A 17,347-nucleotide genomic window follows, 5' to 3' on the forward strand; every position below is an offset into this window, starting at 1 on the left:
CACAAATTAGGTTTTCCTTGAACACTCCCCCTTGTGTTGCCCAAACGTGGTGCTTCTCTCGTTGCCTCGTTAAAAACCTTGCAGAGTAACAAAAACCCAGTGGGACAAAAATAACCTCGGTCGAAGGGGAAAAAGAGCACAACACACCTTTCACGTTTCGAGATGAACATGTAGACATCTCCCCCTGATGTCTGCGCCTCCCCCTGATGACTACGATCATGGGAGTTCAGATAATTTCCGCAAGCCAATTCTTGCCACATGTTTCTCGAACGTGGTTTTGGGCAATGACTTAGTAAACAAGTCTGCCTCACTGTCCTCAGATCGAACCTAGTTCACTTTGATCTCGAGGAGTGTCTGTTGTTGCTGATTATGCTTGGTGTTGTCGCTTTTGATGTAGCCTTGCCTCATTTGTTCAAAACAAGTAGCATTATCCTAAATGCTCGTAGGCTCATCTGTGGTAGACTTCAGACCACAATTGTTCGAACATGCGTAACTATGGATCCAATCCATATACATTCACGAACCACTTCGTGAAGAGCAATGATCTCTGCATTGTTCGAAGATATAGCGACTACGGTCTGTTCTGTAGACCTCCAAGATATCACGGTCTTTTCCCATGGTGAACACTTAACCAATTTGGGAATGACTATTGTGTGGGTCAGAGAGATACCCAACATCAGCAAAACCTTCCAAAACACATGTCGTTTTGGGATGGGGATAGAGAACGTAGGCCAGCGTTGGCGGCGTTTCTGGTGTGTGATGGGTCCGAATCCATCATCTCTCTATAGGGATAGAACAAGCCTATATCATTCATACATCTCAAGTATCGAAAGATATCTTTTACACCAATCCATTGGCGTCGCGTTGGCGCAGAGCTATATCTAGCTAACAAGTTCACAACATATGAGATGTCCGGTCTTGTGCAGTGGCATAAGTACAATAATGCGCCTATTGTACTAGGTAAGGCACTTCTGCCTCTAGCACATCTTCGTCATCATCCTTTCGACGAAGAGGATCATTTTCAGGATCAAGACTACGGACAATCATGGGGGTGCTTGAAGGCTTGACCTTGTCAAAATGCCTAAGCATCTATCGACACGATGCTCAAGTTCCAAACCGAGACATAATCGTGTTCTCCCAAAATCCTTCATCTCAAATTCGGATTTCAAGTGTTCAGCGGTTTCCCTTAACTCTTTAAGGACTTCTAATGAAGATCATGTCCAACATGAACCGCGATAGAATCCGAAACTTGTTATAGAAACGCGTGGGCATATTCCTTCCCAATCAAGTAGTCACTTTAGTGAGCGTTTCAACCTTATTGTAAACGTGCTCCGTGGTCTAGAGCCTCTTGACTTGGGTAAATGAAGTTCGCCATGAACCTTCATGTATATTCCGTATCTAGATCCCTATAGAGATACGTAGTGACCACATTTGTAAGCTGCATGTTCAGTTATTCGGAAACTACCAAACTGACAGGGTAGTGGAGTGCAATGACATCCATTACGAGAGAATATGTCTCATCGTAGTCGATTCCAGGGCGTTTTGTGAGAAGCCTTGCGCCATAAGGCGAGATTACCATCTCTTTTTCTCATCACGCTTTCTAACGAAGACCCATTAGTCAATAGGTTTTATGTCAGGAGGTGTTAGCATCTCTAGCTCGAAAACCTTCCTCTTTGTTAGAAAATCCATCTTAACCTAGATCGCATCTTTCCATTTAGGCCAAAAACTCTCTACGTTGGTATTCATTCATCAATGGAGCGTGGTTCGATATCATCTAACTCAACAAACTCATGCGCAACAAAATACACAATTACATCACCAATTATGATGGAGTTTCTATCCCACGTCTCATGTACACTAGTGTAATTTTCATAGAGCTCTATATTCTCAGGAATATATTCTGACGTTGAGGCGTCCCCCAACGATAACCATAGCCTGGAAGATACTCATGAGACGGATTTTGAGTGTCGATGATTAAAGGATTGGAATGTGCCGAAGTATCCTTCGAACCCACGGACCTCCCAAGCATCCTAGCTGGGGCCATGGCCTGTAACGCCAGAGTGCCACTCTCTTTGGCGTTGGCGCCATGCCTACCTCCGTGTAGGGTGGCGCTACGTCCTCTCGTAGGGACGTCCTTCCTTGTAGGCATGTTTGCAGCATATTTGTGTGATCTCGTCACTTTAATAGGGATCGAGATGAGACATAGTGGGGACAGGCCACGACAATTTCTGTCGTTCCTGTTGAACATTCGTGTTCTTATCTCCCCCGAACGATGGGAAGACTGTCTCATCAAAGTGACATCCACAAATCTAGCGGTAAGGAGATCACCTAGCAAGGGCATTAAGTGGCGGACGATGGTTGGAGTCTCAAATCCAACGTAGTTGCCCATTCGTCTGTAAGGACCTATCATAGCGCGCTGTGGTAGCGCAATGGGCACATAAATAGCTCACTCAAATGTGCGTAAGTACAAAATACGTGTACCCAGTCACTAGCTGTAACGCATAGGTACATTGAGTGGCGGTAGGTCATAGACGAATTTGCATAGCTGCATGCGATATTGCATCACCCCAAGCGGATGTAAGAAGATTGGTGCGCATTACCAATGTTCGGACTACCATCGTAGTCGTTTCCGCGAGACCAATTGGGTGTGTACATGGGAATGTGATGTCCAACATCAAGCCCATTGCAATATCCATCGAAAGTCTTTCGATGTAAACTCTCTAGCATAGTCAAATCCAATTGACTGAATAGGATGATCTGGGGAGTGAGCCCATTGTCATATGATATGAGCTAGGAGTGTAGCGTAAGCAGCATTACAAGTGGACAATGGCACAACACTTGACCAGTGTGTTTGCGTGTCAACCAACATCATGAGATATTTAAACGTCCGCAAGTTGGTTGAATCAATCCACAAAATCCCTACGGATTCTTTGTAAGAACAGAATGAGTAATGTCATATCCTTTGCATAGGACGATCTCAGTCCTAATTTCCCTAAGGAACAGGCTTTAGTAAAACGAGCGAGAGGCTTTAGAAGCAACCAATGAGAATTTTGGTTAGGCCTGAGCGTCTGAAACGCTATTTTGAAGCAAGTTGGTGATTACAATATCACCTGGGGCGCCATCACCATGATGGACGCTATCCATGGAGTCATGGATAGGGACTACGCCAGCCCTAGGCTAGTGGTGGACGGAGGCAGTGCCCTAGGCAGCAGCGTCGGTCACACTTAGTCTAGAAATCAACTTGTGATTCATGCTTCGTTTCGCTCGAAAGAAATGATGTCCATGTGGAGTCTTTTGTAGACGGATCATCATATCATGACTAGGATGATCTATCCTGTCGTGACAAAGCCAATATGTGTCTAAATCCAAGAGATCTTCTCTCATAACTTTATTGGATTTAATAGCTCGAATAGTGACATAAAGTCCACTAGAGAGACACATAAGCATCTCTAAGATGCGTCTTTGTTCGCAATCATTAGAGGTAATGCAAAGGAACTCATTTCCGTTCTCTACATGCATTTTCGCATGGAATTCGTTGGCTATTTATAGGGTACTATGTGCTCTAAGAGCGTAGAGAGTTTCTGTGACAACTATAATCAAGGTGCCATTTGGCAAATGGAACTTGGGCTATTCCATGTCCTTGAATTTATATTGATGGCCCAGCCATCGTAGTCACAAAGTCATATGCTCAGAATCAAAATTGAGTCATAATGAAAAGAACTCGAAATTTTATTCATAAGCCAACGAAATACATCATTGTTTCTATGATCAAGAAAATCTAATCCAATAAAAAGTAATATGGCAATCGCCTACAACTCTTGGAATATAAAAAGACTTAATCAAAATCGCCAGTTTCTGGGTCTTGATCCTTGTAGTCTTCCACCCTTAGATCTAGATCGCCATCTTGATCTTCTTGTGCCATGTTATTCGCTTCCCTTGCTTCACGATACGTCTTGTATGTGTTTGCAACATTCTGGGGTGCGGTACATGATTTGGCCCAATGTTCAGTTGATCCACATCGAAAACAAACATCATTATGGTCAGGCTCCCTTGATCGAGGCGCCATTGGGGCGCGATTTGGACGACCTATCCTCTTGGTGGCGTTACCACCATGGTCGGAGGCCTCGCCTCTCTCTCTCTTCACATGTTGACCTCCACGGTTCCGTGCACGCCTCTCTTGGCCATTTCCTTCCTCTTTAGGGCGAACATATGGACCAGAACGTCCAGAATTGTCTCTATCCTTAGGGTTTCGCTCCTTGCGTCCTCCATTGGGGGCGCGACTATAGTTAGACTCCGGAATAGGCTTAGTTCCCACGGGTCTAGCATTATAGTTCTTCACAAGGATATTATCGTGCTTTTCAGCTACGTTCATGGCGCCAATGAGCTCATGAAACCTTGTGATATGTCCTACATTTACATCAATCCGATAATTCTTTGAAATCATCAGTGCAGAGACGGGGAAGGTAGAGAGAGTCTTCTCGATCAACATCGTATCAGTTATGGCTTGGCCACAAAACTCCATCAGAGACTTGATACGAAGAGCTTCCGAGTTATAATCAAGCATAGACTTGAAATCACAAAAGCGGAGGCTATGCCATCGCACTTCTAAATCAGGAAGCAGGGAGTCACGAACGTTGCCAAATCGCTCCTCAAGTTCTACCCATAGCTTTCTTGGGTCTTCCTCATTGAGGTATTCATTTTGGAGCGCGTCATTCATGTGCCTTGTCATGAGAATTATGGCTTTAGCTTGTTTTGCTTCGAAAGCAGTAGCTTGCTCAATGGAGAGCACGTTCTGACCAGGCTCTTGGATGGCTCCCAGAAGTCCATCAGCCTTAAGATGTTGGCGCACATCTCGGACCCACCTATGGTACCCTGCGCCAGTTGTTTCTAGTGGAACGAAGTTCAACTTGTTCAGGTTACTCATCCTGAAAAACAACACAAGATTAGGGTTATTTTCGGAGCGAAAAAGCTACCACGAAAAACTATTAAATTTCTGAGCGTAGTCGCTTCCAAGAAATTAGGGATTTTCTGAGCGTAGTCGCTTTCAAGAAAATCCGATTCCAAGAGGGGTTTTGGATTAGATCGAAACAACGATGTATTTGGTCGATCGTTTTCTTCTCAACAAACTCTAAGTTTGGAGGACTCTACAAGCTCTAAGCTTGGAGTAAGCACGAACCCCCACAGTTCGGCTTTTGGTCTCCCCTATGAAGAAGAAAAGGGGGTAGAAGAAGGGAGGTTGCAAGTCCCCGAGAAAAGAAGAAAAGAAAGAAAAAAAAACTTTCAAAAACGGGAACTTTTAGAAAAGTTTACCTTGAAAAATAGCCGGAAATCTTGACCGGAAAAAGCTACTGTAGATGGCCGGAAAAAGGTCACCGGAGGTCACCGGAAATTGGTGGCCGGAGCTAGGCCGGGCTGTGCAGGGGCGCTGCAGGGGTATGCGGAGGCTGTGCAGCAGCTGTGCGGAAGTTGTGCAGGGCTGTGCAGGGGCTGTCGGCAGATGTCGCAGGGGGGTCTGCAGGGGCTTCGACAGATGTCGACAGGTCTCGGCAGGTGCTTACAGGGGCTGTCGGCAGCTCTCGGCAGGTGTTTGCAGTGGCTTTCGGCAGATGTCGACAACACTTGGTAGGAGGCTTGCAGGGGCTGTCGACAGGTCTCGGCAGGGCTCGCAGACGCTTCGGCAGATGCGTGCATGCACTCGGCAGGTCTCGGCAGGGGCTCAGCAGCTACTCAGCAGATGAGCGCAGGTACTCGGCAGGTCTCGGCAGGGGCTCGGCAGCTACTCGGCAGACGCGCGCAGGTACTCGGCAGGGGCAGAGATCGGTCCGATTTTTCCGACGGCCGGTTCCGGTGGTTCCGCGGCCGGTTCTGGGCTCCTTGGGATTAGGGCTTCGATATGTGGGGCGGTGGTTGCAGGATTTTGAGGGCTACGAAATTAGGGTTTCAGGGTTAGAGGCTCGTGCTGATAACGTGTTTTAGAGAAACTGAATTTGGGAGGAATTTGCTGTGTATTCTCATTGATAATAGAGGTCTCTTTATATAGAGGATTACAATGTATAGAATCTCAATCATACAAGGAAAGTAATTCTACATTGAATAGGATTCTAGATCCTTCTAATTAAATCCTATTACCACTAGGTCAAGTAACCTAGAGTTTGGGCTAAACACAAATTAGGTTTTCCTTGAACAAAACCATGATTAAATTCATAAATCATAATTCAGTGAGTGCAAAAGTCAAAATACCATTAAAGTAAAAGTGTAGCCATTAAAGTAAAGTAGTAAATGTATATATTTGTGATTTATATTGTAAAAAATAAATTAAAATATATATAAGCTAATATATACGTATATTTTTTGGGGCGGGTTTGGGGATGGGGATCACAGTATCATCCTCGCCCCATCCCTAATCTTATATAGCGGGGATTGGGGATCCCCATCCCCATTCCCCATTTGTCCCCGAATTCTCTCCCCATTAGGGGCGGGTATCCAATGGAGCTCCGCCCCGCTGGGGATTTTTGCCATCCTTATCTACAGTGCCTCTGGAGCACTGATACTTTCTTAATCGGGCCACTGATGCTTACACCTAAACAAAAGAAAATAAAAAATAAATTAATTGGATAGACCCAACTCCCCAATGTTCTTTTTTCTGAAATAAATTAATTGGATAGAGCCAACTCCCCAATGTTCTTTTTTTGAAAAGACTCCCCACTGGTCTAGAGCATTGTAAAATAACCCTAGTGTTTGTTTGCATTTTATCAAACAATCAATCGATGTTGACATCGAGATTTTGTTGGTCTATTATCAGAATGTTTCTTCAGTGGATGAAATCTAAAGTTCAAATCTCCTTATTTTAAGATGATAATTATAATATTAAAAAATAACATTGATCTAAAATTTTAATTAAATTTCAGGAATCCTCTAGTTTTTGCATTGAAAATATTGAGTGTGAAATTTATTAGAATGAATGATTTACATACCTAAACTGATTGGATGTTGACTTGGCAATGAAGCAGGTCCTTAATGAATTTATATAATTTACTGATCACAATAATAATGCAGTATATAATTAAGATTCAATAATAATGTCATATGACATTTACTAAAATACAAAGAGATTACTCGGTAATGCAGTATGGTGTCAAGATTCAAAGAGATTACTTTAATCATATCTGATTGGAGTAGTTGAATTATTGTGAGAGTGATATTGGCCATTTGGGTAAGTGATGGTTTCTTGTGTCCAATTCTCTTCAAATGACAAGGATGATTCCCAGTCTTGGTACAGTGACATCCAGCCACTGGTTTTGCATATCTTATTATTATTTCTTCAATCATATTATATTCCAATGGTTAGGGAAACTTCACATGAATTTTACCCCAACTATTGGTTATGGAAATGGTGTTTCTAAATGTACCCAGCAAATATCTAAGTACACCCGGCAAACGTTTTGCATCCGAGTAATTTATAAAATCTCTAACTACACCTAGCATGTTTTTCTATAATACCCTTTTCTTTAATTATACCCAGCAAAGCACATATACCCAGCAAAAAACTCATACACCCAGCAAAATTCATTCACATTGAAGAAGAATACCAAACACCCAAAGACTTCTTGGTTATGAGATGAAGAACACCAAACTTTGTAAATTTCTTAGATGATCAGACAACTAGGTCTTGCAATGCATAATGGTCTTCTCAAATTCTTGCTCATCATGTTCATATAGAAGAGGAAGCCCACACTTGAGCACCCTTAAGCCTGGGCGGTAACTTCCAATCGAAGCTTGTAGGTCGATGCACTCATTTGATGATCCAAAATCAACGACTTTCTTGGTATGTAGGAAACCCATATGAATCCTTCTACATGCAGCCATTTGAATTCTTCGTTGGTGGTTATTAATTTATAGGCTTGGAAAGAAAATATTTCTGGTTACTTTTGGTACCTTTATGAATTATGAATGCAAATTATCATACATATGACTAAAAGAGTTTAAATCATTCATACATTCACCAACAAATAATTAAATAGTTTATAATTAGTTGGAAATCATGGGTGTAGGAATGGAAAAGGCCCAGATTGCCTGTATTAGTTTCCAAATAACATGTAAGGTGCAGAGGAATGTCAGGATTGAAATTATCAAGGTTGGTAGTTGAATGGTGGAGCACGGAGAAGAATGCACATTTAGCCAATCCTATCCAATTAGTACTCTTCCTGTATAGATGTGGTGGTAATGGGAGTTTTACCGAGGGACCATTGCTGTGATGCCCGAACCACTCTACAATATCATCTACAGGCGAAGCGGGAATTACATGTTGAGGGACAACTTTGTCAATATCATGTATATTAAATCTAAGATGAATCAACTATAATGAAAAGTGATATTTGGGTTAAACAATGTAATAAGGTGAACACAATGAACTGCAGGGTACAAATAAGAAAAAGGGTTTCAAACTTTATGGTTTATTTTGTTATTATCTAAATTTATCATGACTTTTAATGTCATTTCTTATGAAGATGCAATTGTCTTTTCATGCAAAATTGATTTGCTGGGTTTACATAGATATTTGCTGGGTACATTTAAAAACACCCTTATGGAAAATGTTCTATCCCTAAACTCCTAAAGCGTTGAACCCCACCTATTTATTTTATTTGATTTCCTTCATAATAAAGAGAGTTTTTTTTTTCTTGTTTAACTATTGAAGCTCTTCGGTTTTTGGTTTCTCAAACTAATATTTAGAAGATTATCATTCATAGTGACTTTAAAATACTATATTGACCCCCTCAAATGAAATTTTGAAACCTTATATTCATGAAATAAAGACTTTCTTTCTAGACTTGGGACCAGTACAGTTCTTCTTTCTTTGGTTTCTCAAATCTCAACCTCATATCTAATTTGAAGATTATCATTCAAAGTGACTTTAAAATTTGATATTGATCTCTTCAAATCAAATTTTGAAACCTCACGGTTCTCCTTTATTGCAGGTCACATGATAACATTAAGAAGTTTAAGCACTAAGCAAGGCAATTGAGATTCTGTGATCTTTTTTGACTTTGTAAGCCATTCACTCCCAGTATCCTTTTCTTGTAGTATAATTTACTAGCAGTGGCCGGTAATTGATTCCCTGAAATTACTTCCCTGAGAAAGCAAGTTACAAGCAAAGATAAATTATGCTATATCATGATCCAACCTCTCTCAAAGTTATTCAGATGAAAAATGATCAAGCTAATGATTCTTCATTTCTTTCTTTTGTACATAAAAGGTTACAGGCTTATGTGAAAAGAAAAAAAAATTAAAATTAAAAAAAAAAAAAAACCAGATACCCAAGCAACTGGAAAACTAATACATTAATGGGCACAAATCTCTACTTCCTCCAATTCCATACCCTCCTCAGCAAGCCTCTTGTCCTTGTACACATACCATTTGGCACAAACCAAATAAATCAGCATATTCAAAGCACTCAAAATTGCCAAAAGCCAGTAAAAATCATAAAGTTTTCCCTGATTAAGATTATCTGCAAGCCATGGCTTCCTATCCCCAGTCACCTTATGCACTATGGTCACCAAAAGCGAGCTGAAGAAGAACCCTAGTGAAAGGGTGCTCAAAAACAGTCCTGTGCTCATAGTCTTCATCCCCTTTGGGCACTCCCTGAGAAAAAAGTCAAGTTGACCAATGTAAGTGAAGGCCTCTCCTGATCCTACAAAGAAAAATTGTGGGACCAGCCAGAAGACGCTTAACGGGATCTCGGCTGTCGGATCATCCGTCAGCCCATGAGATCGTGCGGCTCTCAAGCGCTTTAGCTCCGTGAGTGCCGCTGCCACCATGGCAAAGATTGAGAGCACTAGACCAACCCCAATTCTCTGCAATGGGGTTAGTCCTTGGGGATTTTTGAGTAGCTTTCTTGCCACTGGGACTATGATTCTATCATAAACTGGGACAGTCAAGAGAATGCTGCCTACAAAGAAAACAGTGAGGGAGGCAGGTGGGATCTGAAATGAACTACCAATTTTACGGTCCATGGAGGTTGCTTGTGACACTGAGAATGTGGTCATTTGAGCATAGACTGTCCAAAACAATATGGTGGTGGCCCAAATTGGTAGCATTCTGATAATCATTTTGACTTCTTCAATATCAGTTAGGGTTGATAAACTCCACTTGTTTATGATCATTGTAGTGCTGCTGGTACTTTCCGGTCTCTTGATTGCTGCCTTATCCAAGAAACTGTACAATAAATTAAGAAATTCATTATCAACAAATCAGTGGTAATTAACAATTACTCAATTCCAAAAAAACTCGACCATTTAAGGAAACGAGTCAACAATTTATATCAATCACCGCTGTAACAGCCATTAATGCATCATAATAATTGATCCCTATTAGTTTGCCTACTGTCTTGATTTGATTATTAATAACAAAGCGAAAATCAAAGCAAAATATTTTTTTTAAGTGCATAGAGATTCTGTTTTACAATAACATGATCGATCATGTGAGGATGCACAAAGGGAAGTGGTATTTGGTGAAGCCCAACCACATGCAGGATCAGATTTGTTTATCTTTTGTTAGGATTTACTCTCTGTTGCAAGTTTTGTGTGACAAACTAACCTGGCCAAAGAGTAGTATATATATGCAAAAAAATATTTGAAAAACTGGACGTGGATATTGTAATAGTCAGTGGTGTTCACCTGGTCAGTTGCTGACCAATGAATTTATGCTCAATGACCCTTAGATTTACATCCAACGGTGGAAAACATAACACCTCAACTTAATAATAATTCTCTTTGCCATTGGATTTACATCAAAGGGTGGTTGAGCATTATTTTCTTGGTCAATAACTGACTAGGTGAACATTTTCGTTGTAATAGTACTAGAGTATGTGTGTGATGGAATGCAAGGGAACAGAGCCAGCATGCACTGGAATATTCAAGCTAAGCTAACATATATGTCCGTGACCGATATCGTTCAAAGCTCCACAGCTGGGGTGGAGGTGAGAACTGGGAAGGGGATACTCTCCAAGTCCAAGACAAGAAGCGTGATGACCATTTAAGAGGACAGACTGACCCCAGGCCCTCGTGATATGATGATGCTTTTGATTCGATATCTCTGAATTATAGCACCACTTGAAACGTACGACTGGCACCATTTTACTTACATCCCCCCACTCCCTACAATTCAAGTTTTTCTTCTCTTTCTCGATCTGGAAAAACAGTATATATTATATGATACAGAATGAAAAAGTCTCTACTTAAACATACATACAGTCGATCATGTTATGTTATTAGACTGAACTTACATCATTAAATAGACTCTTTTAGTTCTACTCTGACCCTAAATCCCTAATTATATGTTTTACTAGACCTAGCTGCGTTATCCTGTATTCTGCTGCATGCCTGCATATATGACATATATACTAGCTAGCTTCAAAAGTAGCATTTGTATATCCCTAAATTGGGTTTGCATGTATCGGTGAATCATATAGTGAATAATAACATACGTATGATGCAGGCATAAGATTCAAATGGATATGATTATTTTAAAAAAACTACAGAACGGATTTTCTATAATAAGTGACATTACAAGCTAGCTGCATATTTGAGAATTCAAGAGATGATTTTGGGTTAATGAATTATTAAGTTAGTCAAACAAAGTCGGCTATCTGTAGTTTCTCTCTGATTGGCTTATTATACTGGAGAAAAGAAAATGATGCCTGGGCTTGTCACGTCTCTCAATCCAATTATAGTTGGTTTTGGCATAAAGTATATATGAAAACCAACATCATTACTCTCTAATATTCTCTATCATCATAGATATAAACGTGAGATTATCTAAATGTTTCCTTAATTTTTTTTGTTTTACATCTTCAGTAGACAACTAAGGATAACCTGGCTAGACATCAACTTTAGAAGTGCTTAAGCTGCAGATAAGTTGAAAATCTGTATTTTTTATTATCATAGGTCTAAGCAAGTTGAATCCAGACTCATTCACAGATACCTATCAAAATTCTTAACAACATAGAGGAAAATGTATATAATTAATATATTACAGATGGTCTCAGGTGTTATGTTGCTTGATTATCTCTAAAACCCTAGCTAATATCAAAACCTTTCAGATTAGCTAACAAAAAAAAACCTCTACTAACTAAAATTCAAACAAAACAAAAGCTCAAGAAATCAATTATTAAAATGTAGAATAGAATTTAAAAAGAAAAAAAAACAGTTGGTACAGTTAAAGTTGTTAGTTGAGATAGGTAGAAAGAGCTAGAATCAATAAACACTAACCGGAACTGTTTTGAATGGGGCAATTTCTGCTTCTGCTTCTTCTTCTGTCCATCATCAATGTCATCAATATTATACAGCAACGACAAGTCCGACGGCAGTTCCATTTTCCTCTTCTTCCACGCCGCCACAAATACCGCCGCAATCTGTGTCAAAGGGCTCCCCACCAGTTTCTTGAAACGGTACCGTCTCGTTCCCGACAAGAACACAACCAGGCCTATCACAATTGCACAGGCACAGATTCCGTACCCCCATTGTCTTCCCAAGTTGTCTTCGATGTATACCAGAATGGTGACAGCGGCGAGTGAGCCTATGCTTATGAAGAAGAAGAACCAGTTGAAGAAGTTTGTCATTTGTTTTCTTTCTACCTTGTTCGAGTCATCAAACTGGTCGGAACCAAAGCCGGAAACGCTCGATTTAAGGCCACCGGTGCCAAGGGCGGTGAGGTATAGTGCCATGTAAAGAACCATTAGCTGCTTGCCGCTTGCAGGACTGCAATGTGTGTCGGATCCGGCGGTGCATTTGGGTGGTCGAAGGCTAGGGACTACGGTGGAGATTGTCAATATTGTTACACCCTATTAACCAAAACAAAAAGTTTAGAAAAAGTCGCTTTTTTTTTTCTTTTTTCCTTTTTAAATTTCAAAAGGAAAGTAAGAATGATTTTTTATTTTTCAGGAAAAACATAAAAAACATAAAATATTTCTGAAGTAATGTTTTCTTGTCAGATATATTACATTTTACATTGTCAAATCTCATCACAACCATACTTCATACAGGATTCTACGAATTGAAATAGGTGGTTCCGATCGATTCATTACGTAAATACCATGTCTGTCAAGTCAACGTTTCCGATATACTATTGAGCAAATTCAATCATTTGAGTTATTATTGGATGAGGCTACTCTTTGAAGGAAGAGTTATTATTGGATAGGAGTGGTAGGTTGGAAGTTTGCTTACAGTTGCTTGAACCGTGGCAAAGATGGCAATGGTAAGGTACCTATCAAACCAGGAAGGAAACCATCAATCATTTGAGCAAATTCAAAGCAAACACAAGTGAGATAACACCAAATAATTAATTACAACACGTAAACCAAACACTATTACCTTCCAAGAAACGTGTCGGCGACAAAGCCGCCGAGCAAGCAGAGCATAAAAGAAGTACCGAGAAAGTTGGTGACAGTATTTGCAGAGGTAGCATTGCCCAGGTGCATGGTACCGGTCAGATAAGTCACCAAGTTCACCGCAATTCCCAGCGTCGTTAACCTCTCACATGCTTCTCCACCTGTGAACCAAATAGAGAAACCAACCCCGATCAAATACTTAGGCTAAGTAACTAAGTATTAGAGCATCGAACTCAAAGCTAATTGCATACCCAGAATCATGGAGGCAGAAGTCCAGCCGCCGGTGGTGGACCGGTCGGCGGGCTGGCCCTGGTAGTCCCAGGCATCTGGGAGGGTTTTCCCTTCGGTTTCCGGGACTGTAGTCATAGCCTGTATAGAACTCAAGCTAAGCTGTTTTTAACTTGCTTGCTGCAGCAGCTTCTGGTCAAAATGTTTTTTGTCACTTGTGGACAATGGCAAAATCGATGCAGCCCCTGTGGCCTTTTTATAGTGGGAACTCATAGCACACGCTTTGCTTGCATTGATAGAAATGGAATGGGATTATCCCTAAGTAAATATTTTTTCTGTTTTGGATGATGTGGGATTATATTTAAATATAAAACATTGGATTATGTATGTGTTATGTTATATTATGTATCATTGATACATACAGAATTTTTTTGATGAACCGATCACACCTGTAAGGCCCTAGCTAGCTTGATGTGATCTCACACATGTAGGACAAGATGATCATTCCATAGAATTGTAATCCAATGGTTGATGCGCGTGCTACTAAAGGGGTCCAAGTACATATAGTTATAGTGGTATAAGCGGTATGTTGTATTTGAGTATATACTTTAGTGAATAAATACAGAGATGACGGACGTGTCAAGTCGAATATTATTCACCACAGTGGAATTTGAGTATGATATATACCTTTGCAAAACAACATAACAAGCCTAACTGTATTAGTTAGATTAAGGGGATACTGATGTATGTAATTGCTAAAGATTCTCTTGAAAATTGAGGAGATCGAAATGTAATTAATCTGTAAGAACACTAAAGCAACATGGGATGAGTAGGCATACCTTGTGAAATTGATAGATCCGTAAGAATACTAGCTTTTTTGTTCTTATATATGTCAAGCTTAAGAATATTGTGCAAAAAACGACACAATTTTCTTCGTAAAATAATTTTTTAAAGACATTTCATTAAATATATTGTTGTCAAAGATGCATATATAATTAATTGTAATGGATAAGAGTGGAGGGAACATGTGCTTTCTTAATGCCTATTGGAGTTATGTTGTTCGGAACCAGAAAGGTACTTAGTACTTGTTTTTTTTTTTTTTTTTTTGACAATAATCATATAGATTTCATTAATATAAAGGTAAGGCCAGAATAACCATTACATATCATTCCGCTACCATGTACAGATAGATAAGAAGTTGTAGTGAAGAAATACTACGGTGATACATAGGATATGACCATTCATTTGACATATCATGCTCACTTATTCAAAGCGAGCCTATTCAACTATGATCAAGACGCATAGTAATAGGCTAATAATAGAAAAACTAACTAAAGAATGGGTATAGAAACCCACCAGTTACCCTGGACCCAAGAAACCCACGTCCAGTAAACATCTTCAGTGCCCTAAGCCTGCCCAAGAGATTGGCTTGGAATTGAGCCCAGAAAAGGCCCAATTGTCCACCAGACCATCTGGATCCAAACAATCCCAACCCAAAGACGAGTAGGGTTTCAAAACTAGATAGTATGGTGTAGTGGGCCTCGATTGATATGGCCACCCATCTCCAGGCACTGCGAAGTCGTCTTAGTCAGACAGCCGACAACCACCAGAAACACCAGCAGAGTAGGAATCCGGTGTTCAACCCATTAGAGTCGCCCTTTGCTACCACCGTTAGTAGTCACATGGTAGTCATGGTTGCGCCGTCATCAGCTTCAAAGATTCCGGTCTTAGCCATGTCGACGCATCAATCCCATCCCTGCACGACACAACTAGCAGCATAGTGACAACCCCAATTGCGTCATTGCATATTGGTACACAGATCTAGTCGCCGTCATAGTAGTCTCTGATTCTAGCCAAGCAAACTCCGGTGACCCAAAATCCGCACCTTTTAGACCTGGTTCGGGACACCAGCTTTGCATGCCTTGGCGCAAACTAAGATCCGGCCGCCGCTAAGATTCGGGAAGGAACTCCTAACGCCAGCCACGACCAGAGAAGCTGAGATGGAGAGGAACCAGCCTAAGAGGGCGGTCAACCATTGATGAAATCGAAACACTATTGAGAGGGAGGGGACATGAGATTGAGTGGCCGAAGCCGCTGTGTTCGGTGCCGCTCGGGAGCAGCGCGCGCTATGAGTGTTGAGATTATACATCCCACATGGGAAAAATAGGACCTTGCCTATAGGTTTATGAGGGTTTGGGACACTCCATCCATTGTCAATTGGTTTTGGATGTGAACCCTAGATTACTTTATCATGGTATCAGAGCAAGGTTATCCCACATGTGCATGCCTAACGGCCACACGGGCTCCACGTCACCCAATGTTGTCCACGTGTATGGCTTGAAAATTTGCCAGACGTGTGGAGGCGTGTTGAGATTATACATCCCATATGAGAAAAATGGGACATTGCCTATAGGTTTATAAGAGTTTGGGCCACTCCATTGTCAATTGGTTTTGGATGTGAACTCCAGATTACTTTATCAATGAGCGCAAGAGAGAGATTAGGGTTTGCCATCAATTTATTTTTTCTTTAGGTAATTAGTAATTTTGTTGACTTTTTTAGCTATTAAGTCTCTAGTGATTTTTTTTTCCTAGTATTCATAACAAAAATTAAGTTGTTTTGTTTCTTACCTATGTTCCTTATTTGGAATTATCGAGATAGCCATGGAATTTTATTTAGTCAATAGCAAATGAGATTTAGACATTTATCTAAACCTTATACCTCGTTCATATTATATCGTAGAGCCAAAACACAAAACTTATCTAGTCATGAGGTATTGGCTCTAAAATACCATGCATTATAAAGTCGTCATCCTATATATGAATTATAAATCTAGTATTCAAATACCGTCATATAAAAAGAAAATAGACAAATTGAAGTTTAATAATTTACATGCTAAAGTAAACAATTGAAATAGAAGATGGAATCCTTCTTTCTTGCATCATCGTATGGAAAAACTATTTTGTGTATTGGTCTCTCTTGGATTCATTATGTGGCAATGACTAGAGGAGTATCTAACAAAAGTTAGTTTGATACGTGGCCTGTATTAAGAGATGAGAATTAATGACTAATATTTTAAGGTATGAAACTGCTTAAGCGTGAGTTTAGAAACTTCATTTTCAGGTTTAAGACGAAAAATGAGAGTTAAACATTTAGCCGTAAGTTTTGGATATAGCCACAAAAATCTTTTAACTACATCTCAAGTTAACAGTAGAAATGTTCTATAATTCCACAAAAGGATGCCATTTCTGCTCCGAATGCTTGTATCGGTCGGCTGATTGAGAGCTTAGAGTCTTCCACTGCCACATATTCCAAATTTCCAATAGTCATGGGACTGCTGACAATGTATGGTTATAGTTGTTTGAGCCCAAAAGTAGTCACTTGAACATGTATGTGGTCGGGTTTGTATTCATCATAATTTCATATCAATAAAATTAAAATGCATATATGATTTGAGAGAAGTGGAATTGAAGTTTTGGAATATTGGAAATGGAGGATGATGCCCGGCAGATTTGGGGCACCAAGCAAGACGGCAGCTGTTATCCAAATCAAAGAATGGAACCCCTCTCCAGCTACCAACCTTCAATCAATGTATTGACATAAATGGAACACGAATGTAAATACGCTTTTATTTACATCAATTATTGAGCTTCTATATGGTCAGTCACACTTTCTTATTTGTATTCAATTATAGGATTCATAAATCTAAATATTCTTCCTTTTAAAAAGGAAGTGTT

General features: G+C 40.2%; 1 protein-coding gene across 1 annotated transcript; it reads right to left on the reverse strand.

Moving 5' to 3' along the window:
• Positions 1-9,203: 9,203 nt before the first annotated feature.
• On the reverse strand, positions 9,204-13,852 carry LOC112175508 (protein NRT1/ PTR FAMILY 6.3). The gene is made up of 5 exons (XM_024313178.2): positions 13,636-13,852; positions 13,368-13,545; positions 13,221-13,260; positions 12,267-12,838; positions 9,204-10,212 (listed from the first exon to the last, which is right to left on the reverse strand). Exons 1-5 carry the CDS (start codon positions 13,748-13,750, stop codon positions 9,339-9,341), a joined length of 1,779 nt encoding a protein of 592 aa, XP_024168946.1. The 5' UTR covers positions 13,751-13,852; the 3' UTR covers positions 9,204-9,338.
• Between the last annotated feature and the right edge of the window lie 3,495 nt (positions 13,853-17,347).

The sequence above is a fragment of the Rosa chinensis genome, chromosome 7 (genome assembly GCF_002994745.2).
Source record: "Rosa chinensis cultivar Old Blush chromosome 7, RchiOBHm-V2, whole genome shotgun sequence".
Taxonomy (NCBI): domain Eukaryota; kingdom Viridiplantae; phylum Streptophyta; class Magnoliopsida; order Rosales; family Rosaceae; genus Rosa; species Rosa chinensis.

Excerpts from the sequence above, each read along its gene's own strand:
- LOC112175508 (XM_024313178.2), bottom strand. The coding sequence starts at position 13,750 with ATGACTACAGTCCCGGAAACCGAAGGGAAAACCCTCCCAGATGCCTGG. Across the intron at positions 12,839-13,220 it reads TTGCCACGGTTCAAGCAACT|GGTGTAACAATATTGACAAT; the intron begins GTAAGCAAACTT and ends TTTGGTTAATAG. Across the intron at positions 10,213-12,266 it reads CCCCATTCAAAACAGTTCCG|TTTCTTGGATAAGGCAGCAA; the intron begins GTTAGTGTTTAT and ends TTTATTGTACAG.